The 15,883-nt window shown below is 43.1% G+C and overlaps 1 protein-coding gene across 1 annotated transcript in view; it reads left to right on the top strand.

The window, feature by feature from the left end:
• Positions 1-9,629: 9,629 nt before the first annotated feature.
• The window catches only part of fbn2b (fibrillin 2b), a 57,853-nt gene continuing 51,599 nt past the window's right edge, over positions 9,630-15,883 (top strand). The window contains exon 1 of the mRNA XM_034531567.1: positions 9,630-9,793. Coding sequence (XP_034387458.1) covers positions 9,630-9,793 — 164 coding nt within the window. The remainder of the gene's footprint in view (positions 9,794-15,883) is intronic.

Genomic DNA, 15,883 nt, shown 5'->3' with positions numbered 1-15,883 from the left:
ATAACTTTGCCAAGCGCCATAAAGGTCAGATATGCTTAATAAAAATAAAATAAAAGAAGTGTCTGGAAATACAACTTTTCAGTTTTGCAAGAATAAGTAACCAACCGGCGTCTGGTTAACTGACCCACCTGCGTTAAAGAGCAATGCACAGCTGCTTCCCAGCTCTTTTCTATTGTAGTTTCCAGAGCTGTCTTCCACGCAGTGCAGGGGGGGACTGGGACTTGGACTTGGAGGAGGTGAGGTCACGTCTTTAGTTGTTAGTTGCTAGTTGCCTGGCAACCAGCAGAGAGTCCATGACCTTACTGGTCCCTGCCAAGAAATCATCCTCCACATCAAATTGTGAATTGTTAGTTTTCATATATGAGTTTTTGTCCAGACTATTCAAATGAGATGTAACCTGGTTAGTGCAGGTAGGTGGGTATTGTCACCTTTCCACCTGTTCCCAGTCTTACTAAGCTTAGTTAACCGTCTGCTAGATGCAGCTGTAAACGATAGTCAACCTTCTCATTTTTTACAGTACATACAGTTATTGACTGAAATGAAAATATAACTGCGCTTATAAACTGTCTGATAAATGGAGCCGTCACAGAGCAGCCAACGTACAACCCCCCCCTCCCCCCTCCCCCCAGTCAACTTTACAGTTGGAGTGAGAAATGACCTCACCTCGACCACGTCCCAGCTCTCCCAAGGTTTGAACAGGAAATAGTGAAAACACCACCCCCGCCCAGTCCCTGCATCCATTACAGCATTCCCAAAGAGAAAACATCAACATTCAAGAAAAGAACCCAAAACCTGAAAGGTGATTTAAAAAAAATCTAAAGGCCTGTCTGTGGATGTAATACACACAATACTTGTAACATGAGCGAACGTGAATAAACATTTAGTTTTGACCTCTGTTGTGAATTCCAGCCGTTGTTTGGATTCCTCAGAGAGGGAATGTTTTATTCTCCTTTGAAAATGCAAAAGACCCACATCTGAAAGCCATTAGCCCCTCAAACTGTTAGCAAGCAGTCAGATGATTCTTTCCGCTCTCTTGGAATCTTGCTGCATTTCACTCTTTGCCTCTTTTCTCTTTTCATTTCTTTCTTTTTTTAAGGGGCCCCATCCTCTGTCTTTTGCAGTTACAAGTGTAATGGGACTCTCAACCAGAAAGTCTTACTCCGTGGCCCCTTAAAACCAAAGTCTCGATCCCTCTCCGTACTGTATGTTTTAACAGTCATTTAACCGTGGCCGTACAAGCTTTGGAGAGTTACGATGTGCTGTATCTCTGCGGAACAACATCACGTTTATACCCGCCGCCTCTTCCTCTTCTGGTTCTCACAAAGCAGGCTCTCCTCCCTCCTCCTCCTCCTCCTCATCATCATCTTCTGCAGCCTAACCTCGCATAAATGGACCAATGTGTTTGTGTGCTGTTTTATGAGATCACATATTCTCATCCTTCCTTGAACACTGCCATTCTTTGTCTCCGTTCATGTTATACTTTGAAGTTCTACATTCCTCTCCCACTGCATCACCGGTGCAGCACAGCTGCACAAGGCCAGGTCTTTACAGAGCCGAGCAGAGCCGAGCAGAACAGCGCTCTGGGTAAAATGAGGCAAGCAATGCCTGCCTGGTAAGTAAATGATGGAAAGAAATGGTAAATGGACCTGTAGCGCTTAAGTCTTCCGACTACTCAAAGCGCTTTAACACTACATGACATCATTGACCCATTCACATACTGATGGGAGGAGCCACCTGCACATCAGGACAAACTAACATTCACACACCGTAGGCACAGCTACGAGAGAGATGTTTAGGGTTAAGTGTCTTGCCCAAGGACACATCGACATCCGGGGATCGAACCGCCGATTGCAGGACAACCCTGCTCACCACTGAGCCACAGTCTCCCAAAAGAAAGCGGGAACAAGAGGTAGAAGAGCATGAGAGAGGGAAAGTTGTTACGCTGAGGAAAAATTGGAGAAGGAGGCAGAGAAACAGGATCTATCTATTTATCTATCTATCTATCTATCTATCTATCTATCTATCTATCTATCTATCTATCTATCTATCTATCTATCTATCTATCTATCTATCTATCTATCTATCTATCTACAGTATGCTTGCACTTTTCCAGCATGTTGTTTGTCTATGTGTGTTTTCATGTGTCTATATACAGTATGTGTGGTACAGAGATCATATTTTCATCCACACAAGAAAGAAACCGCCAGTGGACCACAGGATTCCCAGCTGCATCGTCTCTAGACCCAGTCACGCTCCACTCTGACCTCACAGGCTCCAACCACAAACCCCAAGATCATGATGACACTCCAAAAACCAACCTCTAATCTATCAGCCCCACCTTACCACACACACTTTGCATGCACACGCACACGCACACACACCTGCACGCTCCCACAGGTTACCCTCTGCCAAAACCTTCCTTCGAGCTAGAGAGGCCAACAGTGAATACATTCAGTGTGGAAAATGGGAACCGTGACAGTCAGTGATGTACACAAACAAGAGGATTTCGGGCTCTCAAATGTTCCACTATGTGAGGGCTTTGAAGCGCCAGTTAGCCTCATCATCGTTGCCTCATTTTAACTTTTTAAGTATGCAAATAATCCAAATAAATCCTCAAAACTATCCCGTCCTAATCTTGCAGCCTAAGTTGTTTTCTTCACCTCTGCAAATTCAAACAAAACTACACATAAACTTGGGGCCATTTCATATCTTAGAGTAATATGCCTCACTTCTTGTTAACACATCGTTGTATCACCACTGGAAAGCTCAAAGGTCCATTGACAGCTATTTTCCCACAATCAAGGAAAGCCACGAGCCAACACCGGCCAAGCTAAAGCTTCTTTTCTTTGGAGGGCATCCAGCTTCTCCGCTTGTGTGAAAATACATTAAATTTCCTAAAACGTGTTTATGGAATATCTTCAGAGTAACTGTACATTTGAACACCTTATAAAAGCACAATTTCCCTGAGCATTCATATCATATGACATCTTTTTTTAGAGCAGTCAACCTGGTGGTCAAAGTATCTTTTTATGTGTTTGTGTTTCTCTACACAAAAGGCTCACATTCATATGAGAATGGGGAACCTGCATACAGAATGAATAACGATCTTAAGCTGTGTTATATTTTATATCATGGGGGAGAATATTCCAGTGTGCATGTAATTCATGCATGTTATCCCCTTTAGGACAACCAGAGCTATAAATATAGAAAAAACTAGTTATGGAAACAAATTAAAGCTTTAAGCATAAACTCCTCTTGTCGCCGATGACCCACGTACGCACCGGTTCGGCCCCTCGAGGACAGAAGTACAGTATGACTAATTCTGGCCATCAATCTCTCCCTGCTGAGGGGCTGTCATGGAAGTGATTTGGCTCAGTAAAGGCTTTCCTGGCTGGGATGAAGACAGTCTGAAAACTCCCATCAGTCTCTGGTGGTCTCTCCCGGTCCTTTCTGTCAGCGCTGGGAGAGATCCGGCACCGCTTCAAGAATTCAACTGCGGTACAGAGCAGTGCATAAGAAATTAAAATAAAATACACAAGGAGACACAGTTGCATCATGACATGCCCTCCTATCAACGGGCTGTACCGATAATCAAAGCTTACGTTATGGAATCTGAGTTAGAGGTGGGATTTAAAGGATAGGCGGGTTTTATGTGTGCGTGTGTGTGTGTCGATGTGTGTATACATGAATAATTGTGTAACTATGTGTTCATGTGAGGACAATGCAATCCTCATCTGGTTTCTGTAATGGCTTGTCATCTTTTATACAATGTGAGCTACAAGAAGGACCCCAACCTCGACTGAGCCCCCTCATTCCTGCTCCTACTGGGCCAGGCACGTGTAATAATACTGCAGTCTGGTCCGTGAAAGACAAATTACTTGCTTTTATCAACGTGAGCCTGTGTAGTCACCACAGAGCTTGCTACAAGTCTCACTAGGATTATTTGTATTTCAGGGAATAACAATACAACTCCTTGTTTTAAAAGCACACGTTCTTGTTCATGATCCTCTTAACATCCAGTGCCCAAACAACGTGTTCTCTTCTACTTGAAGGACCCAAATAAGAAACATCGGGGACATCACAGGCACACTACTGCTCTTGGGTCATGTACCCTGCTCCTTAAGCCATATGTGCTTACCTTAGGTCTGTGTGTGTGTGTGTGTGTGTGTGTGAGAGAGTTTACATACATGTATACAAATGTGTGTGCTGGAAAGAAAGAGATGGGAGACAAGTGAGTGAGGAGAAAGAGGGGAAGGGAGGGCAAGTAAAAGTATTTCTCCAGGCTCTAAAAGTACAATACGCACAGACAGTGGTGTGTTTTCACTGTAGCCCGATCACCGCTTGGTGAAATGTGGTTCTACTTAGAGGGGCGAGGGTGGGACTGCTGGGAGAGAGAGAGAGACACACACACCCTAAATGAGCTTGAAGCTCTTCAAGGGTCTAATTCTTTGTTCCCTTCCAGTCCCTCATGGAGTCAGTAAGAGACGACGAGACTCTTTAAGAGCTTCTGCAGCACACCACAGATCATCTTGCAGGACTCTGCTGCATGTTGAAGGCCGGTCTTAGAGCGCGCTGCACGTTCCCCATCTGAATGAATCGCCACGTTCAACCGGGAGACGTAAGAAGGCAGTCGGGTGTGTTTTGACGCGTGCGTTTGTGTGTCGAAGCGTGCATGTCAGCGTCCACGCACAAGACAAGAATGCAACAATGCTGCATTCTGATTGAATGGGAAATGTTCCTTAGTTCCACTGTTGTTTGAAGCATGTGGTGGCAACAACGCTGCATATTTATTCATCAATAAACACAATGTGGACGTGTTCATGTTTTCAAGTAAAATTTAAATGCATCCCCTGATAATTAGAAACGGTTTTACATCATCTCTTCTCCGGAAATCCTGGTCCCCCACCTTCACTTTGGTATCGTTGCATCATGCCAAGTCCTGGAGAGTAAAATGCACATGGTTGTAATTACCCAACTATCTTAATGCTTGTCTTGAAAACGGGCCGAAGACATTACAACAAAACACGACAGCCCTTTAAAAGCTCATCAGAGGGTGTTGGAGAAAATAAATTGGAGTATTTACAGGTAGCCCTCAGGTCTACATATTACCCTATTGTGTATACAACTATTTACGACAATTACACAACCTGTGTGTGTGTGTGTGTGTGCATCTGTGTGTGTGTGTGTGTGTGTGTGTGTGAGAGAGGAGACAATTCAAGTATCACTGACTGTCACACACACTGACTCTGCTTGTTGTTGAAGTTTCCAGTGACAAACAAGGTCTCTTCACTCTGATCACCACCGAGCCTTCAGAGCTCAGAGATTGAGGACTTGTAATTGTTCTAGTTGTATATTTTGCTATCTTATTGTGATCTTACAGAGGTGCTACAGTCTTTTGACACGTGGAAAGACTTTATTCCACTTGTGTTAACTTTCTGAGTCTTCACGGCAATAACAGGGATGCACAACACGCATGAAAACACCTCATGAAAGCACCACAGGGGGTAAAGGGTTTTCATATTGGATAAATGGAGGAGTTTATGATTTGTGTAGTGAGCAAAAGGAACTGGACCGATGTTTGACACTACAACAGGACAGATGTTTGCCAATTCAAATCATTTCTTGATAATCTGTTTGTTAGACGTTCCTCTCGACAACTCTCATCAAAGTAGAGCAACTTATTTCAGGAAAGAAAGCTACATGACTTGCTCACATACCTTTGTAACTGAAACCATGCATTTGCATGGACAGCAGGCACCCCTTACTCAAGCCCAACACGTCTCCTTTTCTCAAGCTAGATTGAGCTGGTTGTGTTGAGACCGGTGAAACCAGCCCAGTGGAGAGAAGCGTTTGAGATGTGCTCAGCTGTCCTCACCAATATACCACCCAGATGGCCACTCTCTCAATGTTAACTTCCTATCAGCACGTGTGGCAACAAAGCACACAGATGCGTCAATCACAAGCACCAGTGGACTGAGTCAGGAAATAGCAGGACTATTTCAAGAGCCAGCGTAAATTTGACACATTGTGACAGAGTGACATGCTCTTGAATAGGCTTTGTGGTTAACTTGGACCGTGATCTGTAATATAAGTTAATTGTTGAGCGTAGACATTTAATTGTTACTATTTAATACTTTTACTCAGGAGCCACCATGACCTCTAATATTAGTTACCCTATTGATGTTTCATTATTGGCCCATTTTCCACCTCCCGAAGTCCATGCAGAGAGTCTGCTCAGATCTCCTCAAAGGTCCTCCACTCTGCTGAGACTCGTATCTCATGCCTGAGGTCGCCTTGAGGAGTGCGTTAGTGCAGAGTGGTGATGGTGAAGCCATGCTACCTACCCACAGGGTGAAGCTTTAGCTGCTTGGCCCCTGTTATAACAACTCTATGAGTCTTGAGGAATGTGGGTTTGTCCTGCAGTCGCCACTACCCCCTCTCTCTCTCTCTCTCTCTCTTGTGTCCCCTCCCCTCTCCCAAACAGGGCATTTCCCTAACTTTTCTCTTTTTCTCACAAGGCTATAGTTCAATATCCCATTCTGGGGCACATATCCTGTCTCAAATTCCGACTGTGGGCTCCTCGACGCCAAGGCACTCCAACTGTCGCAAGGTATTGTGCGCGTTCGTGATCTGTTGACTGCAGTTCAATGGAGTTATCAATGGCTTTGATTGTGGCTATTGTTTAGGAAGCCCGTTGTTACACGGTGGATAAGCTCCTAATGCATGACTGTTGGATAGATGGAGCTCAAACACATGATGCAGATGCAGGAAGGTGTACAAAAGGTTCACGTTTGTTTCTAAGCGGGTGAAGTTGCACTTTCTTTCTTTCTTTTTCTTTTTAAAGAAGCTGCATGAGGAGGAGGGGGGGGGGGGGGGGGGGGCTATAGTCACGTTTTACAGTTTGATTGCTGCTAGACTTCTTGTAGTGTTCAGATAAGCTCTCTTTGCAAGTAAAGTGGAATACAAAATTTAAAAAAGACCGTCCCATCTGGGATTAACGTGAGTTTCAGCAAGCCGGAGCTGATGTTGCGTTTGTCTCCATTCATAAAGTTGCGGCGACCTGCAGGGCTCGTTTAATAAGTGCTGCAATATTGTGAAACCCCTAATGTCATCTTGCAGCTGCATCAATGGTTGTTTTATAGATACTTTTTCAAGTGGGGCAGATGGAACCTGAGCTTTTTACTCTACATATACTTGATGAAGTGTGTTTCTCAATATTGCATTATCAGTCAAATTAGGCCGACTTAACGTAACAGGTTTTGCATCTCTTTACCAATGAAATATTATTCTGCGATTTTACTTTTCTCAAATTACAATACATGTTATGCCAGTCATATTTAAAGGACTAGATTCAAAATAGATAATGCAGACTGGGTGCTTTACCTGCGTTACTTTGACAGCAGCTGGGCCGGAGAAGGGCTCAGCAGAGCTCCTCTCCTCGGTAATTGATCAGCATTTCTTTTGTTCGGCATGCATCCCGCCTCCATTCACTTCTCTTACTGCATGCATGCATGCTTTTTTTTTTGGTCCTGTTTGAGTGGAAAAATATTCTCGGACCATAAGGAGCTTAATACGCCCTTCTATGGAGTGTACTAAACCACCGCACTTATAATAGGCCACAAAAAGTCTCACCAGACAGTGTCATATTTAAATACTTTCATTTGTCTTTTCCTTAAGAAAGAAAACTCTGAAATATGGGATGATTACATATAATTATGTACACAATATGTCTTAATTCCCATGTCTCCCTGTCCCTGTCTTATTCCTCTGCATGCTTGAGTGAGTTCACTGCTCATCTATGTCTCATCTTGCTTTAACATGAATCAGTCAGTGGGCTTTCTCTTCTTTGTCCAGCCCAGATGTATAATGGTTGGACCCATGCCTGGTGTGCGGAGGTTATATATCACCAGGGGCCCACAGTTTACTCTTAAACCTGGGCTCTATAATGAGCTGGAGAAGAGAAAATAAACCTCAAGGCTGTCCATTTCAGTTGGACTCTGGATGGATTTCAGTTTAAGGAAGATAGGACATGCTTGTAAAACTATATAATCTATGTATGGGCTTGGCAAATCCAAAGTAATATGATTTAGAAAGCCATAATGAACAATCATTTTCTCCGATCATAGTATGTGTGATGGAGAGAGACCATTTTGAGTTGATTGATCATCTTTACCTCACCACTTAACTCCCTCTCTGGCTCCCTCTAGGCACCAGGATACAATGCATGGCTGTGATTCTCAACCTTTGTGGCTTCTGAACCTTGAAATTGAAGCAATGTCTCTCAATGACCACTTGACACAGTTTCCATATATGACGTGAGAGGGATGGTCCCCTCTTTCTTCTACATTTTTCAGAGGCCTAAAGGTTTTTTGCAATACATACTAGCTTTGATTTTATATGATTATAATCCTTATTAACATCCCTTTTAATGAAAGTAAAATAATTTGATATTGTATCTTTGGCACTGGACATGTCTCTCTAATCAGTCAATGACTGTCTTTGGAGGGATAAACCACTTATGAGACTGCTTTGATATGCAGTGCAGTGAAAAAAGATTGATGGAAGCCAGACCTTAAGTATCTCTTTGCTTTCAATGAATGCTCTTCTTTATTCTCCCTCCCCCACACACACTCATATGTCTTTCTCTTTTCTCAATATAACCACCAAAGATGTCACAAACAGAAACAAAACTAAATCAGTGGATAATTGCATTGCAAACCAATTCACAAGAGAATTGTACAGTGTCGTTTTCACAAAGTTCTAAGCATAAAACAATATATGTGAATGAGTTTAGCTGTTTCTCAAGATTACAATTGATTTAGCCTGTTAGATCAATGACTCCTAACCAGGTATAAAAGGGGTGCTTCTGCAGGAGTATGTGGAAAGCTCAACTAATTATCTTTCTTTGTTACAATAACTACTAAGAGACGTCCTGAGTCAGCAGTAACACGCTAGAAACACGTGTTGCAAATTGAGAAACTAGTTTACAAGTAAGCAGAGAAGGTGGAATAGTTAGCTCGCTAAAAGTTTAATTAATAAGCTAAGAGTAATGACTACTAAACAGGTGACATAATTAGCCAGCCTTGGCTAAAATCAATGGGTACATTGCTGAATTGTCTCACCTCTCCAAACCACTCCAAGCAATGCAAACCAAAACATCCTAAATACAGATGACTCAATTGGAACAATAATCCACTTAAATATCATTAACAGTTATTAAATAACAGTTACTAAGTAACTAAATAACCACCACCTTATGATTTAATCAAATGATAATCTTTTAAAATGAAATATGAGCAATGGTGCTGATAAAGGAGCACGTGAGGTCATCTGACAGGGCGGTTGTGGCACAAAGTCAGACAAAAGAAGTTTGGGATTCACTCTGTCAGATGAGCTGAACCAATTTCACCCTCAGTGTAAGTCTGATAAGTACCTCTGTATTTCAAAGTGTTTCTGAGCTTTCATCTTCTTCCTTCCCCTTCGTAGCCCCTACTCTGGAGCGCACACCAGGACTTTTGGTCTGGATCCAGGTCTAGATCCCGCTGCTCAGTCAGGGTCCATATAGTGAGTCAGTAAGAGTGAGAGGTGACACGGAGATACGACATTTGGAGGAATAGCCAGACCGACAAATGGGAGCAGGGAAGCTGGCCCAGGTGCTGCTGGGATGGGCCGCATTCCACGTGGCTTGTGGTGATACCGGAAATGGACCGTACCAAGCCAGCCGCTTCACCGGCACTGTGGACCAGAGAGAGGTGCAGCGGGTTCGACGCCGTGGCCAGGAGACATTGAGAGGGTAGGGATGACAGTCCGTGTGTGTGTGTGTGTGTGTGTGTGTGTGTGTGTGTGTCACCGACTTTGGCAAATCCCAAATGAGCAGTTGATTTAATTCATATTTTACTGTATAAGCATTCATTTGGAGAGTGTTGAAAAGAAGACATGAAGTTTGATTTTGCATATACAAATTGTGAAATGTGTAGCCGTATCTGGAGAAGGTTTAAAACATAAATGGCTTTCCCCTCTCACTTTCCTGGCAGCTCTCTTTCAACTGCTGTGCCTTCTGGGCTGAGGCCAAGCTCGCCTTATAGCAAATTATGCTGCTGAATAGTACCACATTGTTTTCTAAAAAACAGCACGTTTGACCTGAACAGGCTGCTTTCCATAGTGACATTTCCCAGTGTATTTACAGAAAATTGACATTTTCATGGAAAAGGGAGGAAAAAGCTGCTTTCTATACTTCTCATAAGGGGATGATGAGTGAAATGCATGATCCAAATTTCACTGAGTGTATTAGTTAAGCTGCAGAAAGTAGTGCAGGACTGCAGCGAGGAGATTGCTGGCGAGGAGATTAGGGTGAGGCAGGAACTACGTGTGTGTGGGCGGGCGGGCACATGTGAACATACATGTACGTGTTTTTAAAGGTGTTGTTCATTTGATTGTCTGTAAGTGGAGAGTATCCAGTGAAAGGAGCTACGGTGATCACCTCTCACCCCCCCCCCCCCCCCCCCTCCTCCTCCGCCTCCTTCTGTTCCTTCTCTCTCCTGCAGACCAGCACTTTCACTTTGTCACCTAAACACCAGGAATCTGGGTGTGGGATGTGTGTCTGTGAAGCAAAGAGTTTTCACTGTATGTTTCTTCACTTCTCATTTCGCCACTTCTCCAAAAACAAAGGATGTTTTGTTGGGGCCCGTGTTCAGTGTCTGCATCAGTTATTCCAATCAGACTCCCATCTGTCCCAGCTTATGGTTCCCCCGGTGCCAAGCCACAGGAAATGAGGTTTTCGTATCACCCGAGGGGGGTATGAAAAGGGGCATTTGTTTCACTGCTGTAGGTGACAAAGCAGCAGAGAGAATAACAAAGGGTAGGAAAAGTATAAAAGAAAGAGAGCACGTGAGGAAATGAGGGATGAGATGAGGAAGAAATTGGCAGCGATTGTGAGACATATAGAAAGATATAACTATGGAATTCTATTCAGTTGTGGCTTATTAATAGTGCAGGGCTCAGATTGGTGTTTTCTCTAAAAACATATTCTGTGACGGCCCTCGCTGCTTAATAGAAATAGATTTGCCTGCCTTGTCCCTCATTTTGGTTAATATGGAAGGATCTCGTCCATGTTAAATAAAGACAAGTGTTTATGTTAAAGGAGACGTTTCATACCAAAGCCAGCGTGGTGGTCCTTTGACATTTCTAGTCCATTGTACTGTTTACCGTCACTAGTCCAGAGCTATTCTGTCTGACCCAGTGTTCCCTGAGCCACAAATGAGGTCATTGGTATTGAACCCAAAACATTACTCATCTGACTCAACAATAATTGACATCCACAGTTTGTCTTACAGTCAGTGATCAGCCAAAGGAGAGAGTGAGGAAACCAGGAGGCCTTGCGCAACAGCATCAAGTTGTGTGTGATTTCATGAGAACATGTAACAGAAGCCTGCAGACTTTTTCCATTCCATTGTTAAGTTCTGGAAACGCTGCTGTGTTGGGAACAAAACGCTCATGTAGTGGTAGTTTTGTGTATTGAAGTAAATACTGTAGGTGATGACTTTGCACCACATCTTGGAAACTGAAATATTGAAAAAATGTCAGTTTGAATGCTGGGATCAGGGCCAGCAAAGCAGAGTTATTTGACAAAATGTTGACATCTTTGAGATTATCTGTATTGCACCACTAGGCGTCGCCCGGTAAATGTCAACCGTTCACAAACGTTGATGCACCTCTCATGTTCTGCGGCGGGCCGGCCAAAGCAAATCGATCGAAAGGGTTACATATATTGTCAGTTTCAGTTTGAGTGGCGTTGGCTGAAAATGACCCCGGTCTATCTGTGATCGGGTACAATTAGACATCGACACATGTGCGTGTTTAATCGAACAACCAGACAGAAGAAATCACACGATGCTTTGCTTGTGGTGTTGTTGAATTTCACTTCAACTCATTCACCCCAACAAGCTATGACTCCATCCTACTATAATAGTGCTTCCATGTGAGAGCTGCAACACACATCAGAGTGGACCGTCAGTAACTCAGTATGGGTTTCACAGTTTCTCTGTGTGGGAGAAAGAGGGAGGTTAGGTTAATGATGGTCATTACGTTGGCCTTGTGCTCGGGTGCTGTGTTTATTTACTGGCTAGAGCTCCATATCCCCTGGTCTGTCTCTGGTGGTGCTGGGTCTGATGCCGGCTGACTCTGATTTATTGGCTCCCACCGCACACTGCAGCCTGACATCAGCCCACTCGAGGGCTTTAGGGTATCTGATCGGAGCTGGCCGGCCGGGCTGCGCTCCTCGATGGGGGGATTGACCGTCTGGTCGGTGGAACGAAAGAAGGAAAGCGAGAGGAAGAGACAGAAAGTTTTTCTCGCTGACGTACGAACTAAAAGAGTTTATAGTTCTTTTTAAAAAAAAAAAAATGAGAGTTCAATAAGATCTGTTGTATGTTAGTGTTGAAGAATTCAGCCAAGCTCTCTTTTTTCGCAGCCACCCATCTTATTAATTTAGCAAAGTTTGGCCCCGCTGTACCCAAAACTGCTGAAGAGAGACGCCTTGGATGCCGGCTAACTTGGCAGACAGTCAGCCCCAAAGCAGAGAATTACTTTCAGCCCCTCAAGTCCATTCCAGTTTAATGTCAATATATTACCACCCGATGGCCTGGACGAGGTCCTCTGCTTGCAGTCTGCCTCGGCCTGTGCCTAAATTCTGAGAGAATAGATGTCACAGGACAAACTTTACCTCAGACCTAAGTATCGTAGATCGTAGAGTAGAGGTTTTTGAGGACAGACGAAGAAAAAACGAGACTCACAAAAAAAATTCTATGTGGGATGAGTGAACAATTGCCAGTTTCCCTTTCAGTTTTTTGTGCATCACATTCCCTTCTGGGTTTGTATGTGTCTGCTTTTTATGCTTACTGTATTAAGACTGAGCTACAAAGGATTATCTGTGACAGCTGATTGCCATGTGGTCTGTTAATAAAGTGGTTCCTACTAAATGTCAAGACTGTACGAAAAGATTCAGCCATCGGTTCACGTACAACATTTGACAGCAACACAAATAGTATTTAGTGATTCACTGGTTTTGGTAAGTGTTCGTCTCCGTTAGTTACACTGCCAACAATCTCTCACTCATTCCGTCTTTATCTTTATTTCTCGATTCAATTCAATTTCAATTCATTAATGAGTTTAGCAAGATTATATTGCCAATATTAGTGTGTATATCTGTTTGTTGCTCTTGTTGCTCTCTTTCCTCCTAGCAGAGGTGGAAAGTACTTTGTTTTTAGTACTATACTGATTTTTGATCCACTCACATTTGACTTCATTCAGTTTTACATACAATATTTCCTATTGAAGCGTGTACAGTTACTTGTTATGAGTACATCTCCCACCACTGATTGATGTCCATTTGCCTTATCACCATCTGGGTACTTCTTTATTCACTGCATTCCCTTAACATTCCCTCTCCTAAATCTGATATGCGAGCATATCAGATTTCAGGCCCAGGTCATATCATAACAGGCCCAGGTGTTGCTAGAGGCAGCAATACGTAAGAGTTTTCTTGAAGAGGGTCAAATACCAGGCAGATGACCTTTGACCGATGACCAATACACAGACACCTGACCTGAAGCTCTAACAAGTGTGAACTTCTGCTCTGGGTCTTTATAAAAACAGACCGGCAGTAGTCATTTTCCATGCCTTCCCGGTGCTGCCCTTCCTCGTAGGTCAGTGCTGTGAACTGCTTTGACCTTTGACCTGCTGGATTCTTGCATGGCAAGAAGACCATCGGGCTACAGCTGCATAACATGTTGATGTTGCTGTTTCTAATTTTATAACTCCAAGAACAGAAAAAAAGAAAAGAAAAAAAACTTTACAACAGAAGAACATTAAATGGAGCTCAGAATAACTTCTGTTGTTATAGTCTAATTATCTGCAGTTCATTTTCACGTTAGTAAATCAATTGTTTTTTAAATGAAAGAAGATAGCGACCATTAGCATTTCTAACATGACTTTATGACAACATGGTTTTATCTCACTAATAGACCAAAACCCAAAGATATTTAGTTTGCCATGTTATATACGACAAAGAAAAGCAGCAGTCTCGCATTTTAAAATCTTAAATCAGAGATTAATTGCCATAATTATTTAAAATATGACTATTAATCATCAACATCGTTTCTTTTTTATTAATTTTCAACAGGATGGATTAATCCACTTGTCGTTTCCACTCAAAAAACAAATCTAATCTATCTAATTTCTTGAAGAAAACACATTGTGATACCGTAGAAAGTTATTTGGCCAATCAAGTCTGGCTAAAGTATCCTTTTTGCTTTCATTGTTCATATTTCCCCTTGGATGAGGTGGCAGCCATTTCCCTTTTATTACTATTAATGGCAGTTAATGAGCGATCCACGGGCCGGGAGGCAACTTCAAAGGTAGCGACATGGCCACAGAAGAGTTAATCTCCTTTAGATTGAGCCCTGAGAACAGCAGGACATTTCAATATTGAGGAAAAAACCCCAGGGATTAAACTCCTTTTTTATGGTCTTTCATTCTATTTTACTTCAGTTCATCCTCTAAAAGCCTTGTCTCAGTGATAGGAGACCAGGCATTGACCTGGTGGAGAGAGAGATAGAGAGAGAGAGAGGGAGAAAGAATAACAAACTAGAGCACCTCAGGGTCAAACCGCTATAATCCTTCATATATTGACATCCCCGTGGTCCGTAACAGTGGAAAATCTTCAGCCCTTTGTGGAGAAATAGATCAGGGAAGACATTGGCTTCTCTGCTCATTAAGTGTTGGAATGCTGATGTCTCGCTTCATGCATTTCTGAAGGTTTTTTTGGAGCTCAGTTTGGTTGGTGTGTTTGCCCCAGAAATTCAACCCCCGCCAAGGGTCTGGCCTCTCCTTGCTTATGCTGCTCTCGCCTTCGTTTCCATATCTCTTTTTTCCGCTCCCCACTCCTCCTCCTGCTTCCTCCTCTTCCCTCCCACTGATCCGGTTCCTTTCCCACCATCCTGGGCCTCCACCATAACCACGATTCGTCTCACTCTCTTCACACTTTCTGTCTAAAACCGGTTCAGTTTCTGTGAATCCTCGTCTTTTCTCCGCTTCCTGTTTTATTTTGATGTTGCGTCTTTGTCTGACCACTACTTCTTCCCACATAAATGACCTCTGATCTGCTTGCCCACCTGGTTGTCTGTCCCTCTGCCTCCCTGTGCCATCTGGTAATGTGGTTGGAGGTGTCTATCCATAAGAGAGTCAAACCCCAGCTGTCATCTCCCTGGTTACTACGGATACCGTCTGGTAAAGAGGAGAGGAAGGTCATCTGTACCACGCGGGAGGAACTTGAGAAGCTCACAAAGCTCCGGTCGTCGAATCTACTGGTTTGGACTGCATGAAGTTCAGTTTACTTGTCGTATCACTGATGAAACAACTGATGATGTCTCCAGTGTTATCTTGAGTGAGGCTTGAGACTTTGACAGACAACGTGTTATAACATGAGGACATGGCATTTGAAAAGTGAGGACATTTAACAGTCTAGGAATGTCTAATGACAGAGGCCATTGAGTTGCATCATGGGAAATGTGGGGTTTTCCTGATCCGATGTGAGGTCCTGGGACAGGGATGTGTACAGATTGTAAAGCCCTCTGAGTCCAATTTGTATTTTGTGATATTGGGCTATACAAAATAAACTGGATTGAATTGAATTTAATTGAATTGAAAATGTCCCATTCAGGACTATAAGTCTGAATACTAAGAATATCTGTCTCAGCTTTATGGAAGTGCAGCACAAACTCCCTGGTGTGTCTAATAATACACTGTCTTACTTTTCTAATCCTTGGTTATCCTAAAAACAAAATGTGTAATCTACTTTAAACAGTCATACATTAGGTCCAACAGG

Source organism: Cyclopterus lumpus, chromosome 4 (assembly GCF_009769545.1).
Source record: "Cyclopterus lumpus isolate fCycLum1 chromosome 4, fCycLum1.pri, whole genome shotgun sequence".
Lineage (NCBI taxonomy): Eukaryota > Metazoa > Chordata > Actinopteri > Perciformes > Cyclopteridae > Cyclopterus > Cyclopterus lumpus.
This window is presented reverse-complemented; position numbering and strand designations above follow the sequence as displayed.